We start from the raw sequence: 24724 nt of genomic DNA, 5'->3' as shown, positions 1-24724 counted from the left end.
TGCAGGTAACGATTTACTTTCATTTTCAGAAATGTGGAGATTATTTCCAGGATTAATCGTTTGCTCCATAAAATGTCAGTAAATAGAGATAATGTGCCACCTGCCAGACGGCCACAAATTCCCAAACTGACAACTTTAAATTGCTTTTCTTGTCGTGATAACTGAACAAAACCCACATTTCTAACAGTACAGGACCTAGTTTCCATGTTGTACCTCTGCTGTGTGCAAACTGTCTGTGAATACAGTGGAACTAAACTGTAGATGAGCCTGGATCCATAAAAAACGCAACAGAACAGCCTCTCAAAGCAGCAGCTTCGTCTTTATTTCAGTGTCAAATGGAAAAAAAGGATGGAAACAATATCATCAGCTAAATAATCTGATCTTTGTAGGTCACTGTATCCCCACACAGGGGGTTTTCTTGGCAGAAAATAACTAGAAACACCCATGACCTTGACATTTTGGAGGAAATGTGTTCCACTCAGCTAACGCACGAAACATCAGGTAAAGTTGAGACATCTTCATTTGAGTCATTTGCTGTATCCACTCATGAGGAGCAGCTGACCTTTAACCTCTGAGCCCACGAAGGAGGTCTTGCTGCATAGCCCGCCTCCTCTGCAGTCTCTTGTGTAACAAAGGGAGAGGACAGGATGTGGTGCAGCAGCTCTACCTAGTGGGAGGTAAATGTCACAGCCGGTTAGAGAAAAATAAACTGTAGTGACATTTTGAAACACTTATCATCACTTATCTATTTACCTCAGAGAAATCGTTCATCTCAGCTTTTCTTATGGCCGACTCTGCCATCCAGTTCCTCAGCACGTATCTGGGATTCACATCTGTTCAAGAGATTTTATAGAACCAGATGAAACTCTCCCAGATTCTTCGAGTCTCAACATCATAACATGTCAGAAACATTATCTTCCATCAACATTAATATGAAGATTTAGTGGCTCACTTTTCATTCTGTTTTGACGATTCACATCACCATCATTTTGTTGTCTGAGGAAAGAGGGAGAGGGAAAAAAAACTAAGATTTCAGTGAAACCTTTATTTCCAAACTAACACACAGTCTGACTTTGACCTCTTTGTTCTCACCTGCTGATGCGGAGGAGGTACATGTTGAGCCAATCAGAGAAGTGCTGATGCGTTGATAAATCATCAAGAGCCCACATCTAAAACAAACACACAAAAATCACAAAAACATGCCTACAAATAGATACACTGGCTTTTTGTGTGATCTCCAAAAGCAGAAATTATAATCAACTCGTAACGTAAATTAAAGTATTAATCGGAAACTGTGTTATATAAATTTCCGTGGGGTCCTGGAGGGGCAAACATTTTAACGTCTCTTATTTGTCACCGACTTTAAAACTAAATCTAAAAGTAGAATTTAACACTTTACCTGTGCGAAGTTCCTGTTGTGCAGCTGCAGGTGTGAAACTTCACTGAGTTGTCTGAAGGTCATGGTGAAGTCTGACTCCGTGTCCTCCATCATCTGGGAAGACAAACACAAATTATACTGGGAGTTGGGGGGGAACACTGTTTGCACAGAGCCAGTTAACAAACAATGCAGTTAAATTGACCTTGCAGATGACTTGCCTGAAGCAGGAAGGGAATAAGGTAACTATCTTCTTCCTCTTCACCAAGAAGCCCCAGTTTGGCTTTAAATATCTGGTGAATCCTGAAACACATGAATAAATCTGTTTAAATAAATAACATTACTATAACAGCCATGGGTTGGATGAGGATGAACATGTGGAACAGACAGATTCACATGGAGCTCACCTCATCTGGTAAATATTCACAAATCCTTTTAAGATGATTTTAGCTCTGAAAACAGAAAGAGAAGAAGGTTAGCAATTGTATTTTATGAGAGTAACTTGTTCTTTGAAGGAGCAAAAATAATGCAGATATGAAAACCTTTATTTTACAGAATAAAGCAGAAAAGATCAGCTGTTGCTGCAATTTCTACTGTTGGCCAATAGAGGTCAATATAAGTCAGATGTTACTTAAAGCCTTCTTCAAGCAAATAAACTGCAGTTCACAGGTTGTCTTACTCTTCCTGCTGTTTATGTGTAAACACAGGACTCAGAGCACTGAGGAGCTTCTCCAGGTTGAACAGTCCGACATCAGCCTGAGCTCCTATTCTGTACCTGCCCTCATCATCCGACGTGTTGGGGATGAAATCTGCAACGTTACAGGTCTTTTTAGGTTTTGAGAAAACTGGGGCAGTGAGATAATTGAATAAAAACTGAAATGCATCAAACACACTGGGGTTATAGGACTCCATGAAGCCAAACGGTCCATAGTCGATGGTGATGGACAGGAGACTGAAGTTGTCTGTGTTGCACACACCTGTTAGAAAGGCACATGATGTATATGAGTAAAGGTAAAAACAAACATGGTGGTAAAATGTTCAGCTGGACTCTTACCATGTGCAAACCCAACAGACATCCACTGGCCAATCAGATGTGCTGTTTCATTTACAACCGTGGAATAAAACACCTACAAATACACAGAATTCCTCAGTAAGTCATTATACATGTACACAGGTGCATTGAGAGAAGAATGTCTTTGTGTGACTCACCAAATATTTATCAGGGTCATTTGAACTGATAGAAGGGAAATGTTCATCAATCACAAAGTTCAGCAGCTTCCTGAAATCAACAGGAAACTAAAACACTGTTATTCTGCAGAAAACTCTGTGGAATAAAAAGTGACGTGATGACAAGATAACACTTTTAGGTATATTATTATTATGTGACCAGTATCACCTCAGAAGATCCGTCTCTCCACTTTGAGCCAAAATTTCCAACGATCCAATCCGAAACCAGGACTTTGCTAAACGGAGAACAACAGCTCCTGGAGTCCAAAACAAAATGTGGAACTTATAATTCAATGTAATGATAAATTAAATGCAGCTGATACTGAGTGAAATCTAGGTTTTGCGTATCTTGTCTGTACCTCTCTCTGTCTTCACGTTGCCATTGTAGAACTTATCCCTGAACACCGGCTCCTCACTTACAATTAGACTGAAACAAAGCAAGAAATCATCAGATTCATAACAGGACAAAAATTCAACTTTGTGAACCTGTTTTATGGATTCAGATTTTTAGCTTTTTCACAGGTATCAAACATAATAAATGAAGCACTGCCTGTTTCTTGTCTTTTCATTAATCAGTGTTGATCTTACCTGGCAGCTCTGCTGGTGGGAACACCCAGGAAATGCATCGCCTCGCTGCACAGGAACTCCCTGACAGACGAGCGGATCACAGCTCGACCATCTCCTGACCTGGAGAAAGATTCAGGACAGAAATGTGTTATGATAGTTGCACCATTTAAAATTTTTATGTCTGAATTAATATATACTGCAAATTAAAATGTAAAGGGGAAAAAACTTACCTTGAATATGGAGTTTTTCCAGAGCCTTTAAGCTGCAGTTCCCATATTTCTCCCTTCCTATTAAATGGAGAAATTTCATAAGTAAAATAAGTAAAACGTGTACAAGCTTTAACTGGGAATGCTCCTTGAATATCAGTGCTTGAAGTATAATTCCAAAACCTTCTCACCTGTTGGAATACTGACCAAGGAAATGTGCTCGACCGTCACCCAGCTGACCTGCCCAGTAACCAAACTGGTGGAGAGGGAAAAGGGAAAACCATAAAAATCTCAGATTGGCCCTCAGATCATGTACAGCTGCTGACAGATTTCATTCTCAGGGGAAAGTTCATGTTCACCTGGTGACCCCCGTATCTGTGCGCAAGAGGTTCAGATCCTGACAGCAGTCTGCCCCCGCTGGCATAAAGCCGGAACTCATCGGACTGTGTTACAGCCACATCCAGATCTAAGATCCCCTCGATGACATCCTGTTGAGACAGTAACAGATATTAATTCATTTGCCTTATTTTAGGGTGAAATTTGTGATGTGGCTGATGACTGATTAAATCACCACCTTAGAAACGGCTGCCAGGCTCAGAGGCCCTTTCAGTGGAGTCGGGATGGATTTGGAAAATATGCAGTTCTTCACCGTGTGAACAAAGTTTCCGCTGACCTCATCGATTGGGAACGCTTCTGCACAGACGACACAAAAAAACGACATTATTCCTGTTCTGTGCTTTGTTTTTGTACTGACCTGCAAAAACCAGAATCAGTTTTACCGAGTAGCTTCGTACAGGACACTCTGAACTGGTCCAGGTCCTGAATGAGCTCTGAAACATTCACGTTCCACCTGGATTTGACAGCGCGTTGGGATGGCCCGCTGGTTGATGCTGCGTCGTCATCGCTGTGACAGTCGGGTCCAGCGCTGGGACAGAACACCAGGAGATGAACAGGAGTGACACCTGATGCTGCAGCCAGAGCAAAGACTAGAAGTCTGTAGATACTCCACATGGCCACGGACAGAGCTGATGCACATAACACAGGAAAAAATGAGTTTTATATATAAATAGTTTTATATGTGAATCAATAGAAATGTTATTACTGATGCGTTGAAGTATGAACAGTATTTTCATGCTGTAGCTGATTGTTGGACATTTATATGAAGCTGGATAGTTAAATAAAAACAAACATCACATTTGTTTGTTTACATTTTATCTTTGTGTCACTAAAGTTGTTGAATACGTGTTTTGGAGTAAAAAGTGCAGTACTTGCCAGATTTTAGTGGAGTTTTAGTGGTAGTGTTAAATGTCGGTACTCAGGAAAAGTACAAACACCTACAATAGTACTTCAATACTTGAGTAAACAAACTTATCTAATGTGAACAAATTAACAGGTTAAATATGCTTAGTTTTCATTAACCTAACTTCACTTAAGATACAAACTAAACTAAAACACAAAGCAGTAAAGTCTTTTCGGAGTAAATAAAGTAGTTTTGTATCATTTCAGTCGATTCATTCGTGAAAATGTTCTTAAAAAATAAAAGTTAGCTAGTAGTTATATTAAATGTTAGCTAACCAGCTCTTAGCCTGATCCCAAACACGACCAGCTGAATGTTTTCTGGGGGAAACAACCATTTCTTTAATCTACTGCCGGGTTTCAGATTTTAGATAAATAATCTTTAAGGGAAATAAATCATGTTTTTCTGCCATTTTAAGTCGTCTGTTGCTCCTTGTTTACTAACGCGGCTAACGCTACTTCCGTGTTACCCCGCGTCATCAACCGGCGCCCGCTGACGGCTTCCGGTTCCGCTCGTAGGTGTCACCCGAAGTGGACGCGTGCGCTGCGGCAGCGGGTGTCATGGCGGGCCCCTGGTGGAGCCGCTGTCGGAGCTGGAGCACAAACTGTACGAGTGCGGGTGTGTTCGAGACCCTGCGGCGTGTGAGCGGCAGGTCTGCGGCTCTGTCCGCGTCCTCCCCGGGGCGGGCGTCCTGGAGCTCCAGGCCCCGCAGCGAGGTGAGTGTAGCGGCCGGGCAGGAGGACACAGGGGCGGGGAGGGAGTGCTGTCAAACCCGGGAAGGTCATATATGCAACCAAGGCTCCAGCTGGTCCCAGTGGATGATGCTTGAATCCGCTTCTGTCCCAGTGACCGTTCACATCATGTTGTGTTGAAACCGCTGCGTCTGTTTCCTGTGTTTTTGAGACATTTCCTGAAACGAACCGTTGACTTGTTGCGGGATGTGAACATGTTGAACTTCTGCTAAAGGTCAAGATCTGCTCCTGACACCGGTCCCTCTGAGATCTGACCCCCAGTCAGCTGATCGACTCACACTCACCAGTGTCTGAGCGACTTTATATTTAATTTAGATGTTTGTAACACAACATTCATTCATGTGATGCTCCAGACTCCCCCAACAAAACACTGACTTTTAGAAAATGCTAATAAACTACTACTGCAGTAGTGGATATTCATTAAGAATATATATTTGCGTTGGTTTGATTTGCAGCCCGGTTCCTGAATTTATTCTTTGTCTATTTGCATTTTGACTTTCAGGCACAGCCGTCGTCATCCACACGGACGAACCTGCAAATATTCAACTTTACCTCATCTCTAAACAGGTGAGTCCTGATGTGTCACAACCAAAAGCTTTATTTCTTACGTTCTATTCCCTGATCTGTATGATTCGGTCTATTTGAATGTTTTCTGCATCTCTCTCTCCAGACACAAGCCCCGGTTGCTGTGTCCCACGCTACAGCCGTGCTGCTGCAGGACGATACACAGCGACGCTAAGGTCAAGGACCCGTTCACGTTAGCCCAGAAAGACCTGACGAGTTTATACGATGATATCAAAAAGGTTTGTTTCTGATCAAATGTTTCAAATACGCCAACAAAGTCAATAAAATGTGGATATTTATGAGAAATGGCTTTAATATTTACGTTTTTGTATAAAAATCTTGTACCATGTGTTAATCTAAACCTTTCTTACTTTGACCTTGTTATTGTTAAACTAAAATAATCTTATCAGTCAATCAAATTTGCACCTTTCATACATACAGATATTGGAGACGCTGGTTAAAAATGACCTGGAGACATTCTGCTGTCACATGGTGTTTGGCAGATGTTTATATCGGACATTTTTACGACTTCTCTTCACAGGAGCTGTTTGTGTCTAAAGAAGAGCTGAAGTTTCTCTGTGACTACTACTTTGATGGAAAAGGCAAAGCGATCCGACCGATGATTGTCGTCCTGATGGCGCGGGCTCTCAACATCCACAGCAACCGAGCAGGGTGAGACTTTATTATCATAACAATATGTCTTTATTGTTTTCACCATTTACTGACACAGCTCGCCCACAACTGACCTTTGATACAGTGAAGTTGCACCACACCTTGTTAGAGGATCTTTTAAATAGTTTTATATGAATCATTCAGGGTTTTATTTCGTCTCACTTCCTGGAATCTGTCGTGACTTGTCCCCTGCAGAGATCTGCTCCCGGGGCAGAGGGCCATCGCCATGATCTCCGAGATGATCCACACCGCCAGTCTGGTGCACGACGACGTCATAGACGGGTCACATAAGCGGCGTGGAAAGGGAACGATCCATGAAGTGTGGGGTGAAAGAAAGGTAACTGAAGTCAAATAAAAACCAGCTCAAAGAAACACTACTTTTTATTTTAAGATGTGTATATGATGTACGTGTCCTCTCGTCCAGGCGATCTTGGCTGGAGATTTCATTCTCTCAGCCGCCTCCCTGGCGTTGGCTCGTATCGGTAACATCACTGTGGTTAAGGTTCTGTCGCAAGTCATAGAAGACCTGGTCAGAGGTAAAGTAAAGAACTCAAATTCTCATCAATTACTGAATGATTTTACAATTCCTGTATTAACCATTTATGCACATTAAGAGCTCATTAATATCAAGTATATTGTCGTCCTGCTTCCAGGTGAGTTCATGCAGCTGGGCTCCAAAGAGAACGAGAACGAGCGATTCAAGCACTACCTCGAGAAAACCTTCAAGAAGACGGCGAGTCTCATTGCAAACAGTTGTAAAGCAGTATGTACGTTCTGTCTCCACACAAATACAACAGAGATGGAGAGAAGCCTCAGTTTCTGCATGAAATTATTTTTGTTGACTGCCTGTCCTGTATTTTTTTAAGGTTTCCATTCTGGTAAACCCTGATCCGGATGTTCATGAAATCGCCTTCCAGTTCGGGAAGAATGTCGGCATCGCATTCCAGGTACGTTATTGTTCTGTCAGGCTCCTTATCTGCTAAATCACATCATAAAAACAATTAAACATCTTCAAATAAGCAACAACAATTCCAAGAAGAATATTCTCAGGAAGAAAAAACAAAACTATATATATATTAAATTACCTTTTTAAGGACAGATAACACATATTTGCATTGTGCTTATGATATATACACCCAGTGTGTTGAATCAAATTAAATGTCAGAGGTGCAGAGTTGTGAGTTTGTGTGTCTGTCGGCAGCTCGTGGACGACGTGTTGGACTTCACATCAGGAGCCAGTCAGCTGGGGAAACCATCAGCTGCAGATCTCAAACTGGGTTTAGCCACTGGACCAGTTCTGTTCGCCTGTCAGCAGGTCAGACCAACATTCATCATTTGAACTGGTTTTCATTGAACCTGAACAAAATCATGTAACATGCATCATGTGTGAGCCTCTTTACCAACAGTGTATGTTCCTTTTTTTAGTTTCCTGAGCTTCATGCAATGATCATGAGACGGTTCAGCTCTGATGGAGATGTGGATCGAGCCTGGAAATACGTCCTTCAGGTAAAGAGTGTAAACAAATGAACCTAAAGTGTCTTTGGGATTTACATGTAAGGTCCTGACATCTTTTTTTGATTGCATATTAAAGATGTTCCAAAGATTTCTCCTTATATTTGAGTCACAGATGGTTATATCCTCAAACTACAATGGCAGAGCTCATTCCTCTGCCAAGGCCCAACAATCCTCTTAAATTCAATCAAGACAAATTACTCATTTAATCAGTTCCCTAAATTTGCCTGATTCTTTTTCATCAAGATCCGTTAATTATTCCCTGGGAGATTGGTAGAAAACAGATGAGACAGAAGATAAATGCTCATTAAATTGTTCTTGAAAAGATGAAAACAACACGACCGCCCTGTCTTCTTCTTCTTCTTTGCCTATTTTAGAGTGATGGCGTGGAACAGACCAACTTCCTGGCCCGGCACTACGGTCAAGAAGCCATCCGACACGTCCGTATGCTCCGGCCGTCCCCGGAGAGAGACGCCCTCATCAGGCTCACTGAGATGGTGCTCACCAGAGACAAATGAACCTCCTGTGCCCGGGGCTTCACTTCAGGCAGCTACCTGCAGAAAGGCAAACTCCCCCCCGAGCCCCGTGTGTCTGCACAGGGCGGGACGAAGACATCGAGAGAGAGAGAGAGAGAGAGAAGCGATGGACGTTCGGTTCAGATCGACCCCTGCTGCTGGTTTTAGTGCCAAATGCGAATGGCAGCGAGCTCGTTTGTGTCCGAGCACCTAATCAGAATCACGGGATCAGAACAGCACCTGGGGGGGGGGGTCTTGTCTGAACTGACTCCTGTCGTTTCATGACTCGACATAAACTCTTAAAATATACACACGAGGCTGAGTCACCTCGTAAAGCTTATAAACACACATCCTTTGGATTTCAGGTCCTACATGGAATCAAAGAGATGGTTTTGAGATTAATCTTAAAGCAACACTATGAAACGTTGACTGAACAACAGCGCCCCCTGCAGCCACACATCATTAATTATGTCTGTAGAGAAAACACGCTTAGTCCCACTTCCTGAATGGTGCATATTACCCATGATCCCCGGCTTCCTGAACCAGGAGAGCTGCGGCTGTGACAAATTCACAAAACTGTGTTCACAATTCTTCATATTTAAAAATGCGATGGGAATGGATTCAATCATCATTCACTCTGGGGTCAAATGACTCTGCAGGGTTTTAATGGTTCCCTGATCGGCAGTGATGTGATGGAAACCCGGGTGTTTTTAACTGATCTCCAGTTTAGCTTTACTCTTCAACTTGTTGGACCCGAGGATTGAAGCTGTGACTCAGTTTTTCTCACGTTCAGTGAATGAAAGAGGAAACATTCTCCATATTCACAGTCACTAAAAACATCAAACTCATTCTGAAGCTGCTGTTTTAGGGTAAAAATAGTTTCATAGTGTTGCTTTAAATCACCGGATGCCACCGCGTCACAGTACTGTACCTGCAGCCGCCTCCCACGCCTCGGTGATCAGTCGGTTACACGCTCGTCCTGAGATGTGGAGTTGCTGCATTTTTCTGTTTAATTCCAAATAAGATGCATAATCATCATCATCATCGGTGTGTTCGTCCGGATCCGTGTTTGAATTTCTGAGATCCGTCCGCACCACCACGGTCACATCTCTGTTTCTTTGACTTGTTAAATGTTCTGAGGAAACTTCTGTAAAGCAAAGTGCCGTTTTACAACCCAGGCCTTAACATCTGCAACGACTGTGCTCAATAAATCCAACGGTTTGTTTTTTATTTAAGCCACTTTGTGCCGTCTTCATTTCCTCGCAGTGACCACACGTGCATGTTGTACATAGAATTGTTTATTATAAAAGACTGTACATTAATTTTTCAATCATTTCATATGTACAAATGAAGGGCAGACAGAGATAGATTTCAATGTTTCTACCCATGAAATCGAGCTGGAACACTTTAATAATTGGAAATAACACAAATGGGTAAAACATGAAGGCTTCAGCTGTTAGATGTTAGACGAGCGTTGGAGGGCAAAACAGGAAAGAGAACGACATCATCAAGATGATTCGGAGACCTGAGTGAAACCTAATGCTGATTGGCTGATTGGACTAAAGAGAAATGCGTAAACCTGTGGCGCCCGGAGGATTTTACACGGCCCTGGAACCCAGAGCAGGTCGTGGTTGCTTTGAGAAGACGGAGGAGGTATTAGAGTTGTTTATTGGTCGACTACATCACGTCTGAATTGTCACATGGCAGTGTTAGGCACGACAATCTCACCCCTTCCTTTCCCCCCCGCCCGCACGCCCCCCCACGGTCTTATCAGAGCCGGCTCTTCCTATTGCCAGTCACCAGACGATCCCACAGACTTGTTGTGATTAGTTTTTAATGCATGACAGTGATGTGACATAAAGAAACTGTGGAATGTGATTTCTTGATTTGATCTAAATGAGCGTCAGAGCAAATTTCACTTTTTAGCTTCAAATGCAAACGAGCGTTTTTTTTTAAGAGGTGAGACTTGACCTGAAATTTCACTTCAGGGTCGAAAAAGTTCAGTGACAACAACAGTGGAATAAAAAAAACAAAAAAAAGGTGAATACACAATATAATGGAAGCATAATGGCAATAAACTCAAGGTTACATTATATCTCTTTAAACTGAGCATGCTTTAACGCCAAGAGGAGTAATTTTCTTTTTCTTTACAGTATTTAAATTTGTAAATTATCGACCCGCCATCTGTGTTCGTTTCCCGTACAAATGGGCCCTCGGGGGCGAAAACTTATCATATAGTCGACATTCACTGAACTTACATCACAGGAAGTGGCTGCAGCTCACGTTATATACAACCAACACTTCAACTGAGGGTGCGTACATGACACTAACATTTGATTTGCTCCGTCAAAAGCCCTAAAACACAGAATCTTTGTCCAGGCAGCGTGTACATCCTTCAGCTTGGTCTGTGTTAGTTCAGCCTGCGAGAGCACGTGCAGTCCAAACCTTTTTCTTTTTGTTTCTTTTTTTTTTTTTACATATTCCGTAAAAGTCCCCCACCCGCCCATATAACACCAAAATAAACTAAATAGATATTACTTTAAATTTTATTTGCAATCATTCAGGGAAAGAACATTCTGTCATATCAAAAAATGGGGGGGAATCATACAGTTACGTCTAAGCTTCTCAGGAGTCGGGGGGGATTGCTGCTGTCTGTCTCTCGGTGGATTATGATATGACTGAATAAATAGGCTGTACTGTCGCTGCCGGGTCAGTCGGCGTAGTGCATGATGGACTCCACGTAGTTGCCGGGGAACAGGCCGGTGACGCCGTTGCTGACGCCCTCGTACCAGCCGTCGTCGTTCTTCTTGATGACGTAGATAATCGAGCCCTCCATGAAGCTCAGCTCGTCGCCCTTGTCCTGGCAGTAGTCGTAGATGGCAACAACTGAAAAGAGAAAAGGGTTTTTTGTTGAGAAACCAATGGAAGAAAATACATTTGTCCTCCATATTTACCTTGACCTTTTGATGGAAACAATCAGGCACATTAAGAGGACTGGTACTTATGAGTGTGTGTGATCTGGTGGATTTAAATGTGGCATCTTGAGGGGAGGAGGAACCAACCTTTCTCGACGTAGTTCTTGGGGGCCCACTGCGGGTCTCCATCAGCGTAGGGGTCATTGTAGTGCACCACAGCGGCGTCCTCCTCCTCGTAATCCACCGGCGGAGGCGGCGGCGGGGGAGGGGAGTCGTCGAACATGGGCAGGTCATCCGGAGGCGGAGGGGGAGGAGGAGTAGGAGTATCTGCAACTGGTTGGACAGACACGGGGAAAGTGAGATGACGGAGGAGTTTCCTGTTTGAGGTCACTTCAACGTGAGCCTGCGATGGAGCCGGCGGCGGCTGAAACATGCAGGATTAATAAAACATGCAGTTTTTTCTGGAGATTAAATTGGTCGAGCAGGAAGCATCACCGTTAGGACGTCCATCACACAATGAAATGATGATTGTGATTTTCTGGTTGTGGCTTTGAATCTAAACCAGCAACACTTCATTCATCTGACATGCACAGTCATGCTATGTAGTGTTTTAGGAAGAAGCTGTAAAAAGTTAACATAGGTGGCTTTACTTTACACTTTCATGCTGTTAAGTTTTCTCTAAAACCATAAATCCTTAAACCTCATTCGTTAATAAACGTCCACCACTGACATCCTGAATTGCAGATTTGAAACATGACTGCATTTCATGGTTCGAACCGGCAGGGGGAGCTAAAGAGTCCAGTCATCTCCGGCCCTGCCCTGCAGTGACCTTTGGTTTTTTTCTGCGTTTGTTGTCACTGCTGCAGAATTCTGCAGAAATTACTAAACAGATTACAAGGAAACAAACTCATAAAATGTTGGTATCGATCCAGATCAGGGGGCAGAGCCAAGAATGTTCTGTTCACTTTCTGTAACATCGTGAAATTTGTTCAGGATCTTGGTGAAAAGAATCTGTCATTTTTGGAGACTGATATTTATGAGCGTGAAACTCGGTGCAGATCCACGTAAAAATCCAGATCTACTGAATTTTCATCAGGGGACTGTTGGGCCTTGGCGGAGATATGAGCTCTAGATTATAAGACATAAACTAGATCACCTAAATATCTACATAAAAATGTATTTTTAAAAGGTCACATTCTATAAACAAAACTGTCAAAGCAGCATAGTCTGCTGCTGAGGTCGGTCGTCATTGATCTGAACAGACAAGAGGGGAAAGGATGGACAGACACGATGCATGCTGGGTGATGGGAATCGCTGGCGCAGATAAAAAGGAAAGTACGACTCAGTTCCTCTTCACTTACTGCTCTCCTGCATCCTGGCCACAAAGCCAGTCAGAGGTATCTGTGGAGTCAGCTGGGGCATGGGGGGAGGAGGAGGAGCGATAGACACTGAAAGCCGGCGAAAGAAGAAGAGGCAGAGAAAGAAAGGATAAAAAAAACATAAAGAGAGAGAGAGAGAAAGCCCGTCAGTCACCAAGATCGTACAGAAGAACGTTAAAGCAAACAGAGACTAAAGAAACCCACCGAGGAAACGAGAGCTCGCACCAACAAACAGAACGAGACGGACTGACGGACTAAAACATAACGGTGACTGAAATAATGACAATCACATGTCTGCAGCATCTCTGGTACGACTGACATGTGTGATGTGGTCTCTGACTGATGAGCTTTCACACCGGATCTGGGATCACTGAGGTCAGAGGATCAACCGCAGATTAACTTTTTGTCACCGTGGCTTTATGATCAGCAGCCAGAAGGGGGCACTGTTTGCCTGAAATGTGCCAGACGAGGCTGCTCAACTCCCATTGTTTTTACTTTGAATTCTTATTTTACATTTCTAAAGACTTTTCCCCGGATCTAATTCAAACCAATGCCACTAATTTGAGGTTCGTCGTGTCGCCACATTCAAAAAGCTGAGAATTTACTGTGCGATCTGTAGCTGACCCACATCTGGATCGGGAGAAGTTCAAGGTGCAAACACACAATGAACTGACGATTAACTGAACGCGATCGTCCACATCTGGACGCTGTCTGGCACTGTGATCCGATCTCAACCAGGTGCAAATGTGATTTATACACCAAATTCTTCAAGAAGATAAAATCCTCCTGCAAGTTTAAAGGTCATTTAACTCACGAATCTTTCAGTCTTCTCCTCAAATACATTTCATTGTCATAAGGGTTTGATAACGACATCTAAGGAATCATCGCCTCATTCTTTCAAAACTTTTTTACTCCCTAATATAAATACATCTACACGTCAAACTTTATCTACATGATGCCAAATGCCGACTGTTGCTTGAGAGCAGACATCGATTGTCTGCATTTTATCTGCTGTGGAACTCGAGGGCGACGTGTTCTGCATGAATACTGAAGACGTCCCTCGGTTAGATAGAAAAGGCCTTAACCTGCACTTTCAGACTGAAGGGAAACGTCAATAATTCAAGCTTGACCTTCAGAAAACTTGGTCCGTGGCTACAGACGTTATCTGTCCTTGGTTTGTAACGGTGTATAATTTGGAAGAGAGTGTGAATCAGGCTGGGACTGGAGACAGAAGGGCCTTACTTGAGTTCTGACCATAGCCAGGAGTGCCTCCGTTTATATGAGGCTGCTGCTGTTGCTGCTGTTGCTGCTGCTGCTGCTGTAGTTGTAGTTGCTGCTGCTGTAGTTGCTGCTGCTGCTGCAAGGAGAACTGGGAAGTGACCGACGGCGCCCGGCGGTAGGTGCCCGTGGCCGAAACCATAGAGACAGAGGAATTGGAGGGGTTGTGCCGCGAGATCTGCCGCGAGATGGTTCCAAACTGGGACATGGGAGCGGGGCCCAGACCAGGCCCAGGGGCCACCACTACAAACACCCAGGGAAGAAAGAGAGGAAGAACCGAGGAGGGAAGGGGGGGTTAGACAGAGGAGACAGAGAGGGGGAAGAGGGGGAAGAGGGGGAAGAGAGGGGGTGAGAAAACAAAAAGCACCAAAAACATGAATCAACAGCTAAAAGATAACGAGAGCTTTTAAACACTGATTAGAGCCCCCCCACCTTCGGAGCAGACACAATCGATAACGAATCAGAGGAAGCAGCACAGATTGTTAATTGGTGAAAGTGTTCCACAGAAATATCACGAGGGTAAAATGGAAAACACAGATTCCCGAGAGGTTATAAGACTTTAAAGATGTAGCAGAGGAGGTGAGGAGGCAGGAAAAAGATCAGAGCAGCAGCAGGACAGACTAATCCTCCAGGTTTCAGCAGAAGAACTTTTAAAACTCTTTTCATGGACACGATTAAAAACGTAAACTCGTGCAGGGAGAGTTCAACAAACAACAAAAGGTCATGAAAGGCAGCATGAGGGACAGAAGGGGTTAAACTCTGGGTCTGCTCGAGTATTTCCTGTTCATATTTCTAGATATCGCACAGCGTCTCCGGGGAGGCCCTGTGCTCAGATAGGGATGGGTGGGACCAGAGGAAGTGAAGATTCGGCCGAGGTAATTACAGCTGTTAGCGTGAATCGATTTCCTGTGGAAGAATCTGCAGAGTGTCAAGTGATCGTCCTGCTGGAGAATTTTAAAGTTCACTGGAGTCGGACTTTTGCTTTCTCAAAAAAAGCCCCTCAGGAAAGTTTCCAGATCTCAGTGCATGTCTGAAAACAGCTTATGTGAAAAGTTTGAATGTGTGAAATAAAATTCCACATTCTGACAGACTAATAATATATAAAAGAAAAGTAAAGCAATAAAAGAAAAGCAATAAAAGAATTGAGGAGCGACATACTTTACCTGTGCTAAAAAAAAAGTCTCATAGCCCTTAAAGGTAAACTAACTTTATACCATTCTGCCAGTGAAGTGTCTCATTTGAAGGATTTTACAAGTTGTGAATGTGATTGATGAGGTTTGGATATTTTGTGATTCAGCAGGAATCTTGGGATCAAATGTAAATGAATGAGGTTCAAGGTTCTGCAGGCAGTGATCAACTTAGACAGACCTTAGGTGATATGAGACTTCATTATTAGATGATATAAGATAAATGCAGAATTAAGTTCAGAAACCACCACCACTGAAGATCAGGAAATAACAAATAAAAGCCCAAGATTTCTTAATAATAACCACAGAATAGTTCAACTGGGCCAGAAGCATTGATACAGTTTGTTCACACTGCAAGACGCCACAGAGCCGAACAACCAGGAAGTCTTGGCTGATGAGTTCAGGGCAACGAGTTCATTGGCTGAGAATCTGTCCTCATCACCTTAATAATGTTATTTAATTTAATTTATATGCGTTTGCCAAAGAAGCAAACAGGTTTTTTCATTACTTAATTAATGCTTTTTAGCAACTGTGTCTACTTATCAATTTAAAGTACTTTAGTAGAAAGCAGATTTAAAGTAGTTTTTACCATTCACTGTAAATAAAGATGGACGACATGACAGCTCCATAAAAGTGAAGCCAAAACATCTTTATCGCCCCCCTGGTGGTTGGCTGCAGTACAGGTCATAAATCAAAGTTCGACAAAAAAATCGAAGTAAAAGTTAAATCAAATTTTCTTGAACATGGGTTCTGTCAGTTTAGGTTTAGTTCTTAGGGTTACGGATTTAAAATATGGTTTTGATTATTATTATAATTATTTTGTAGAACAGGATTAACTGGAGACACGTCGTCCATCTTTTTTTTCTACAGTCTTAGTTAAAACTTTTTATTCCTCCAGATGAGATTTACTTGCAGTGCGTACAAACAGACCCCCCCCCCCATCAATACCCACACCCCCCTCATTCGTGCCCTCTCCACCATGAGCAGATCAGAACAGACGTGCTGATTTCTCCACCCGCCAAGCAGCAGAGACGACGGGAGTGGCCTCGAGGTCTCGAGGAGTCTCACCTATGGGTGCTGGTGGTGGTAGTGGTGGTGGTGGAGGAGGTGCTGGGGGACCGAACCCAGCCATGGGAGGAGCAGGTGGAGGTACAGGAGGAGGAGGTGGGGGTGGGGGAGGAGCGAACATGGGCGGGACTGGAAGGAGTTTGTTTACATTAGTTTGATACTGAACCTCGGCCGCCACCAGCCGCACCTCCACACCGTTACATAACATCGCTCTACTCAGGAACCCTTCGGGGCTCGGGGAGCACTTCGACTCTGACACACTTCTCTGTGGTATGAATCCAGTGTTTCCATGGCGACCGGCTTGTAATGGAGAGCCGTTGTTAGTCTCCAAGTGTTGCAGGCCCGCTCCTTGTTACTGAGGCAAAGCTGCTCACACAAACTAAAGCATTTCCTCACGGCACCGGCGTGTGTGTAATGCAGTAATATGTGTTGCAGCGTGTGTGTGTGTGTCTGTGTGTGTGTGTGTGTGTGTGTGTGTGTGTGTGTGTGTGTGTGTGTGTCTTACTATTCCACTGTAAAGCAGCAGACCTAACACAGCTTGGCCTATTTACACAGTAGGATAGAGAATCAGCTGTGCTTAGAACACAATGGGCCGGCATAATCCCTGTCTGGTAAACATAGGATTTGTGTAGAGTCGTCTCACAATCTGCAAATACACCATTAAATTTACACCTCGTCCCGTAGTGCAGGCCGTTCGTATATATCCATGCGTATTGTATTTTTTAAATAAATAAACATTGGTGCTCCAGATTTAAGTGCATTTTTTAAAGTAATAGCTTATCGTAGCTGCAGTATGTGATTTTACATGGTCTGTGGTTTACTTGATGCACAGGCTCAGGCCTACACAGGTATGTGCATTGTGCAAACAGCACGGACCCATGTTGTCATTACTGCCTGTCAGTGTTTAAAGAGCGTTATCTCATCCTCATCAGGTCGAAAGCGACCAGAATTCAACTGATACGAGTTTCTGAGGGAAAAAACAGGTTTTACTTTCAGGATATTTCTCTCATCAGGATTTTAAAACCGGTGTTTGGAGCCTGGGAAAGGATAATAAAAAAAAGAAAAACTCCAAAACCTAATTTCTGTGGCTGTGTGCGTCAGGGAGGGGCAGGTTTTGTATTGCAGGCTTTTCAAAATGCCTGAAGCTGTTTGAGCAACAATCCTGTGCCGACCTTATACGAGTAGGAAGAGAGAGAGACAGTGGCTGTGGCTGCTCGCTGGGCTGTTATCAACGCTCACCTGGTCCAGAACTGGGAATGGAGGGTGTAGGCACTGCGATAGGAATGCCAACCCCGCTGCTGCCGCTGTTCTCCCTGCTGCTGCTGCCCCCGCTGCTTCCACTGACGGAGGAGAGAAAGAGGACATCGTTTTATTTAGGGCAAACCTGCTCAGAGGTAAAACTACGGACGCATCGACTCCACTGCATCGGAGTTTCTGTCCTATTTAGAGGAAAAGACTAAAACTCACTGTTTTACTCACATATTTCTCGATATTATTGCTGATACGATAAGTCGATTAATAAGGTGATCAATGAAAAATGTTACAGAAAAGAAAGAAAGTAAAATATGAATTTTCACATTGTAATTACATATTTTCACAACTTTTATACATTTTTATGACTTGACCATTCGTTCATTGATCCCCCTCAAAATCATATAGTCATATTTGAGTTATTTGAAAGTGACAGGAACAGAATGTATCATAAATATCTTTTCCCCACATGCTAATATCTGTAGATCGAAAACATTCTCATACGATATTCTATGGAAGCAAATCCATCACCTTCACATTATTTATTTAACACATTAGAAATCTTGGATCCTGTCCATACATCCCAGTGAGGATGCAGAACATGTGGATGTTCCATGTGTCAGTGGCCTGTGTGAGCGCTGTTTCACCCTGTGTTTGACCTGAGGGCTTGTAGATCAATGGCCTGGTGACTTAATCCCCCCCCCCCCCCACCTCCCGCTCTCTCACTCTCTCACTCTCTCTGGCCTCGATCCTCATTTACGCTGCGGCCCCACCTCTCCTCTCTTCTGCCTCTTTCATCCCTGCTCTTCCATTGATCCTCCTGCCTTCCTCTCACCCCTCACCGAGCCTCGACCTCGTCCTCTTATCTCCTCATCGGCTGTAAAGTGATTCCCCCGTTGGTCTCCCAAACCCCTCACCCCCGTCTCCTCTGATTCCTTCCATCCCACTGAACCCGCGCTTCCCCCCCTCCCTCTCCTCCACATCTCTTTATCCCCTTTCCCCATCATCCCCCTCTCCTCCCTTCTCCTCCCTTCTCCTCTGTGATCCATGTCAGTGGAGCCCCGGGGCTCTCCAGGCACACACAGCAGGGGTCACCCCTCTGAAGGATGTCGTTGGCGATGGAAGCAAAGTATCTTTTGGGATAAAGGCCAAACAATATCACGGTGCAACGTCTTAATTCAACCCCCTCCTGCATGTTTTGGATTTATCCATTCTAATCCCTTGATGAACTTTCACAGCTTTTGCTTCTTCTTTGTTTTAAAATGCTGGAATAAAAGAAGCTCCAGTTCCGTCTCTCCTGCTACAGGAAGTTGTTTATAAATCAATCTGTGAGTCTGTAACACACAGGTTGACTTAAAATAAAGTTTAGAGCTAATAAGTACATTCTCTGTTAAAAGGGTCAAAGTAAAAGCAAAAAACTGAATGTGTTATAACATAAAAAAGTAAAATGTGCTTAGAAATGTTCTGACTTGACATAAGAGGGAGAAGAGGATGTTTGAGGCAGGAATTCAACCCTCACACAAAGCATTTTAGAACAGATTCTATTACCAGGACGCTGCAGTGAGCACGCGCTCCTAAAGACAATGACAATGATACCTCTCCCACAGAAAGATATTAGATCACAACAATAAGGCATCGAGCAGCGGGAACACAGAGACACTGTTATTGAATTTAAGCCTCAATCGAGGATGGCAGAGACTGACGAGCTGAATAAGCACGGCCAAGTGTATAATCAAATAGTGATGCCACAGCAGTATTAGCTGCAGCAGGGCAGGAGCAGTCTGACTCTGAGGACGGCACCGGTTTGTTAAAGGGACATTAGAGTGGCTTCAAAGCACGGATGATTAACTGTGATGCCGTTTGTGTGACAGGCTTCGTTTGTTTTTAAGGCTGCGAAGCGACAACAACACAAAGACCTGGAGTTTGGTTTTAATTGATAAAGCAGGAACGGCACCGAGAGAAGCCTCCCGTGTGAATGAGCAGCTTTGTGCAAACATACTGAGGGTGGAGAAAAAAAAAAGTTATGTAATATTTATGAGCATCACAGTCAGCATAATAAGCTCTTTAGCTAATGAGGCGACTTCACTCACTCGTAACTCACGTTTGACGAAAGCTCTTTGCTTTCAGCACGTGGAGAATTATTTTTTTTGGGGGCAGAACAAACCTCGAGAGCCGAGTGTGAGTTGTCTTTAAATGCTGAAGTTGACTTTGGAGTTGTTTTTGAGAAACAGCCCTTTATATCAGGGGCTTTTACAGATATTAATATCAGTGTTTGAGGGGCGGTGAGAAACTCTCTGAGCCTTGTCAGACAAACTCTGGATGTGGTGCAGGAGAGGAGAGAAAGAGGCGTTAATCAAGCAGCTGAGTTTAGAGAAGAGTTTTTCCAACACAGAGTAATTTTTTTTTTTTACATTATTGAAACACTCAGTGCATATTCAATGTTCAATTATAAAGTGCAGCTGGAATAATAATTCCACTCACATCCACAGAATAATGAGAGAAAATCCTTTACTTTCTCTAAAAAGCTGTGCAGCATCTGCATTGCAGCTTTTACAGATTTTAAATTAGTTCTGCAGGAGGATAACTTCAACATTATAGTGTCAGCAGGGGGCCACAGGGTTTGACTTAGATCTAATATTATGAGGCCAAGCCCGACTCCATATTATCTGCGCACATTTATATCCTCATTAGATTAATTATTAGATCAATACTTTATTTGAAACTTTTAATGTATCTGGACTTAAAGTGTCTTTAATGAGCAACACTTTGCTCCTTGTTGCTGTAAGAGGATTCTACTAGTAGCTCAGTTATAGTTCTGGGTTATTAACTTATATTCTTTTGTCTACATTACTACCATTGCTTCTTCAACTCTGTACATGTCTAGTTTTGGGTTAAATTCTGTAATAAAATCTAATTTGTTTTGAAGCTGAGCTTGTTTCTTTTATTTTACAAGGAAGAATGTTTCTTTGTGCATTAAGGCTCCAACTACTGTTGTTTTTATCATAATTACCTACTAATCACTTTAAATTGGATATCATTAGGTTTCAAAAGACTTAGGTAATGACTTCAGGTCGCTGTGCAGTTGAGACGTGTTCTTTAATGTTACAGTGAGATGATGAAATAAAATCCAGGAGAACTGGTTTGATTTTAAGATCAATATGTCAGATAAGCTGTGGAAAGTTCTCACAGTGACAATCACTTCATGTTCTGAACTCGAGCGTCTTTTAAGTATTTGTGTGGCTGGTGCAGTGCTGGATACTGGGTGACGTTGGGCCTTTGCAATCATTGATTTTTAAAGAAAAATATCGAGCTGGGTTCTTTCCTCTTTCTGCCGGATGAGGCTGCGTTTCTTTGCCCTCTGAGGCGACAATGCAGTGATCTCATTAAAATTAATGAGGTGCCCGTGTTTCTTCACTCGGTGCTGTGGTCTATCTGAACATTGTTACGCAGTGAATTTACAGTTGTAAAGAAGGAGAAAAACAGCGAGAGGCTTTTGTGTGAATGACTCTGGGTTTTCCTTTTTTTCTACCTGTGTGTGCGTTGCCTCTGGTTGAGCGACGCCGTGCGCCCGGGGCTGTGCTGGCCGCCTATTCGGGCAGGGCTGGTCATGTAGTCGTTGGGCACTGTGGGTGGCTTCACCGGCTCCAGGGTCTTGTAGGACGTGTTGCGGCTGCAGCGGATGGAAAACAAAACGCAAATCAAAAGAGAAAAATGATGCTAATTCTGTGTAAATCCAACCATCACAACTACGAGGGCGAATTCACTGGAGCGTCATAAATCCCATCAGTTTACACAGCTGGATGCTGGGAGCCACAGACATGAGTTTACTCTTGGAATTAATATCCGATTAGTGTCACAGACTGCTGCTGTGCATCAGATGATCACTGTCATGGCGTCAAACATTATCAGATTAAAGTTCAGGTAAGTTCCCAGACTCCATTTCTTTTCCACTACAAGAATATTTGTCAAACCACACCTCTAAGCTCAGTGGGAAATGCTTCTTCACTATCCTCACCATGCATTTAGCAAAAAAATACATTAGCCCCACATGAGTCTTGTGTCTTTTTTCCATTCATTATTTGATAATTACAGGAATAGTTCTTTCTTCCGTGGTCACTAAAACGGAAATCTTACCCGATCGTGCCGCGCCCGGACATGGGCGGACTCGGCGGCTTCTGCGTCGGCGGGTTGGTCCTCGATAGTGTTCCTCCTCTGACTGCCTGATTGTTTCCATGTTGCTGTGGTTTAAAGAAGAATAGGTTTTTTATTCAAACAGACTAATCACTTGGGACACGTGAAAGAGGACGACATGTATGACGAGAATCACATGTTACAGGCTGCCCAGATAACAACTCCTTTGCAGAGTTATATAATGCCACATCCATTGACTGTATATAAAGATGGATGACGTGACTGCTCCCCCAAAGCCAAAGTGTCTCTATTGCCCCCTGGAGGCTGGCTGGGTCATAAACCCAGCCTCCTCCATGTTAACAGATGGGACATGGACCAAACGTCATGATTGTCAGCTGAGACTTATAGTCTATAGTGACACTGGTGGACAGCAGCCATCTTTAGGGTTAAAAACCTCTGGCATGTTACAATAAGGTGTCTTGCAAAACACCTGGATCCAGCATGTAACCACGAAAGCTTCAGAGGCAATCTGGATTTGCATTATTGTATATTCCAGGATATTTATACCTTAGTAAGAACATATACGAGCTGTCTGGGAAGCCTATAAATATTCTAAATGAAATACAGAACAATTATGGACAACACATAAATTAGATGACAACATGTACACAGAGGGGAACTGACAGGGAGGGTGTTACAACTCCTTCGAGTGTGTGGGTTCTTTTACTAAAAGGACTACGAGTCGGTTAATGGGAACTAAGGTGGGAAATGGCGACAATAATCACATGTGGAATGGGTTTTACTGGCATCTATCAATAATACATTACAGCAAAATGGGTCATGTGACAAACCGGACTTACCTTGGCTTTTAACCACTTAGTGTGGGCAATGGAGAGAGGAGAAAAGGGAGAGAGAGAGACAGAAAGAGGGCATGTCAAAACGGCCATGTCTGAACGAATCAGTGGAGGTCAAAGTACAAGGGAGCAGGAGAAAAATGATTCCACACTGTATTTACACTGGGTAAACATTTAGCAAGAGCTGGGCAGGTCGGCAGGAGAAAAACACTGTGGCTTCGACTGCTGCAGCCGTTACTCAGACCAACAGAACCACACCCAGAGTCAGACTGGAAGGAAATCACTGGGATCTGAGGGGAGAGCTATTGTGCACAAGTGGAATTATCTCGACAGGGTGTCTGAGACAGTCTGTTTTTAAGACCTTTGCCTTTATAAAAACATGAATCTGCCTCTGAAGTCTACCGAGTAAATTTTTGCTCATTCGATTTTTTGATTTGTTTTTGCCATATGGAGATTATTTCATTCCTGGCCGCAATAAAAAAAAGCAGCCTGGTGCTCGTATGGGCCGATGTCAAAGAGAATATAGAGCCAACTTCGCAGTGGGGTTAATCTGCAGTTTGACAACTGCAGAGTCAAGTGGCTCATCTATAATGCAGCGTCCCCAATGGCCTTTGCAGAAAGCATTGTAGCATCAAAACACCACGAGAGAGAGAGAGAGAGGATGAAACCAAAAGCTAAATTCACAGCTCAGGTCAATATAAAGTCACCTCTGCCCCTTTTAAAAACAACACCTATAGTGTAGCTGAGTACATTTTATGTCCACATTTTCCGGACTCCCTTTGTTATCGGCACTAGACGGGATTCAATCCACAATCTAGGTCACACTGGAAATGCCGAGGCCGGCTCCAGCCCTCCCTTATCTTCCTGGCAGCGGCTGTTTCTCTGTTTTGCTCCACAAACCGGAGCGTCAGCGTGGAAATGCTTTAGACACGTCCAAGTTGTATCGTGGACAAACAGGTCATTGTCAAGTCCAAAGAGACTTCTCATGTGGAGCGGAGGGGTAAAAGATGACCGGCGTTAATCTTCAGTATAAAAGGAGACAAACACATCCTGAGTTTTTATTTTAAACCAGTGGAAAAATATCTCAAATAAATGAGAAACACTTAGTGACTGGTTGTTCTAATTAGTGCTAAATACATGAGAACAGCCTTTGATGTGATGTCATTATCTTGTGTTTTAAATTTCCAGGAACATAAAATCTGAAATTTCCGGTTTGGAACTCGGCTTGGTGGTTTTACAATCAGCTCCCAAACTATGTGACGGGCGAGTTTAATAATTAGTTAATAAGATATCATTGATATCAGCCTAATTTTTTATTGTTTCTTTTGTGTCAGAACAAACCGAACATTTCCTATTGCTGTAGTTTGTTCACCTGTAACCATGAGGATAACCAAACGAAAGTCAATCACTCAAACTCACAACTGACACAACCAAACAATATCCAAGGAGTGAAATCTACCATCAAACCCTTGACATCATCGTCCCTGGGTTCCTGGAAGCCCCACTGACGAGATTAGGCATCAGCTGACTGGAAGAATAAATCTCATCTCTCGTATTAATGCTAAAAAGCATCATGTCACTGTCAGTACGCCTTGTGAGAAACGCCCTGATCTGTCGGCGGCGGCGAGATTCCAGATGTGGCCGGCTGATTTATTGACATAACAATAACAACTACAGAGGAGAATCAGATTACGTAACTGGATGAATTTCACCTTCTGATTCCTCTCAATTCAGATCTGAGAACAGCTCCTATTAAATAATGCATGCGAGGGGCTACATGATGTTTACCCTCTTTATTACTGCTGCTCACATTGTGGTGTTTAACTACACAAACACTGCACAAGGCTGTAAAACCAGTTCAGGCCAATAGAAGCATGCGCAGGCAGCGAGCTTCACAGTTAACTGGAGCCAGTCGCCTTGATTTAAACTCCCATTAAATTATTGATTCTGGTCAGTAACTAAACCGTGACTATA

At 43.3% G+C, this 24724-nt stretch overlaps 3 protein-coding genes across 13 annotated transcripts in view; 1 reads left to right on the top strand and 2 right to left on the bottom strand.

Moving 5' to 3' along the window:
* Positions 1–300: 300 nt before the first annotated feature.
* Positions 301–5178, bottom strand: LOC117754195 (protein adenylyltransferase SelO-like). Of its 2 annotated transcripts, none has more exons than XM_034572981.1 (20): positions 4648–5178; positions 4155–4409; positions 3950–4068; positions 3735–3863; positions 3567–3631; positions 3400–3456; positions 3191–3289; positions 2962–3029; positions 2772–2859; positions 2585–2654; positions 2430–2502; positions 2269–2352; positions 2055–2184; positions 1783–1827; positions 1597–1678; positions 1400–1492; positions 1093–1169; positions 953–996; positions 754–833; positions 301–667 (listed from the first exon to the last, which is right to left on the bottom strand). In XM_034572981.1, exons 2-20 carry the CDS (start codon positions 4384–4386, stop codon positions 545–547), a joined length of 1758 nt encoding a protein of 585 aa, XP_034428872.1. In that variant the 5' UTR covers positions 4387–4409; positions 4648–5178; the 3' UTR covers positions 301–544. The 2 variants fall into 2 exon arrangements, with proteins under 2 accessions (XP_034428872.1, XP_034428873.1); XM_034572982.1 differs by having other exon boundaries at positions 4155–4400; positions 4951–5178.
* pdss1 (prenyl (decaprenyl) diphosphate synthase, subunit 1) lies at positions 5177–10718 on the top strand. The gene is made up of 11 exons (XM_034572998.1): positions 5177–5388; positions 5927–5991; positions 6095–6227; positions 6530–6660; positions 6856–6997; positions 7085–7196; positions 7314–7423; positions 7527–7607; positions 7862–7975; positions 8086–8166; positions 8550–10718. The coding sequence occupies exons 1-11, from the start codon at positions 5233–5235 to the stop codon at positions 8688–8690; spliced, it is 1266 nt and encodes a 421-aa protein (XP_034428889.1). The 5' UTR covers positions 5177–5232; the 3' UTR covers positions 8691–10718.
* abi1a (abl-interactor 1a) overlaps positions 10633–24724 on the bottom strand; it is a 39536-nt gene continuing 25444 nt past the window's right edge. Inside the window, exons 4-12 of one of the 10 annotated variants that reach the window (XM_034572983.1) lie at positions 22757–22771; positions 21900–22003; positions 21295–21435; positions 17754–17854; positions 16515–16643; positions 14224–14502; positions 12964–13050; positions 11750–11935; positions 10633–11573 (exon numbers count right to left, since the gene is read on the bottom strand). In XM_034572983.1, the coding sequence (XP_034428874.1) occupies positions 11398–11573; positions 11750–11935; positions 12964–13050; positions 14224–14502; positions 16515–16643; positions 17754–17854; positions 21295–21435; positions 21900–22003; positions 22757–22771 (1218 nt within the window). In that variant the 3' untranslated portion in view covers positions 10633–11397. The remainder of the gene's footprint in view (positions 11574–11749; positions 11936–12963; positions 13051–14223; positions 14503–16514; positions 16644–17753; positions 17855–21294; positions 21436–21899; positions 22004–22756; positions 22772–24724) is intronic. The other 9 variants (XM_034572986.1, XM_034572985.1, XM_034572987.1 and 6 more) reach the window with 9 other exon arrangements.

The sequence above is a fragment of the Hippoglossus hippoglossus genome, chromosome 20 (genome assembly GCF_009819705.1).
Source record: "Hippoglossus hippoglossus isolate fHipHip1 chromosome 20, fHipHip1.pri, whole genome shotgun sequence".
NCBI classification, from domain to species: domain Eukaryota; kingdom Metazoa; phylum Chordata; class Actinopteri; order Pleuronectiformes; family Pleuronectidae; genus Hippoglossus; species Hippoglossus hippoglossus.
The sequence above is the reverse complement of the archived record's forward strand: the minus strand, read 5'-3'. Positions and strand labels throughout refer to the sequence as shown.

Coding starts and splice junctions, on each gene's coding strand:
- LOC117754195 (XM_034572981.1), bottom strand. CDS start 4,386: ATGTGGAGTATCTACAGACTTCTAGTCTTTGCTCTGGCTGCAGCATCA. Junction 2,655..2,771: donor GGAGAGACGGATCTTCTGAG/GTGATACTGGTC, acceptor TGTTGATTTCAG/GAAGCTGCTGAACTTTGTGA. Junction 668..753: donor AGATGAACGATTTCTCTGAG/GTAAATAGATAA, acceptor ACCTCCCACTAG/GTAGAGCTGCTGCACCACAT.
- pdss1 (XM_034572998.1), top strand. CDS start 5,233: ATGGCGGGCCCCTGGTGGAGCCGCTGTCGGAGCTGGAGCACAAACTGT. Junction 5,992..6,094: donor TTTACCTCATCTCTAAACAG/GTGAGTCCTGAT, acceptor CTCTCTCTCCAG/ACACAAGCCCCGGTTGCTGT. Junction 7,608..7,861: donor ATGTCGGCATCGCATTCCAG/GTACGTTATTGT, acceptor GTCTGTCGGCAG/CTCGTGGACGACGTGTTGGA.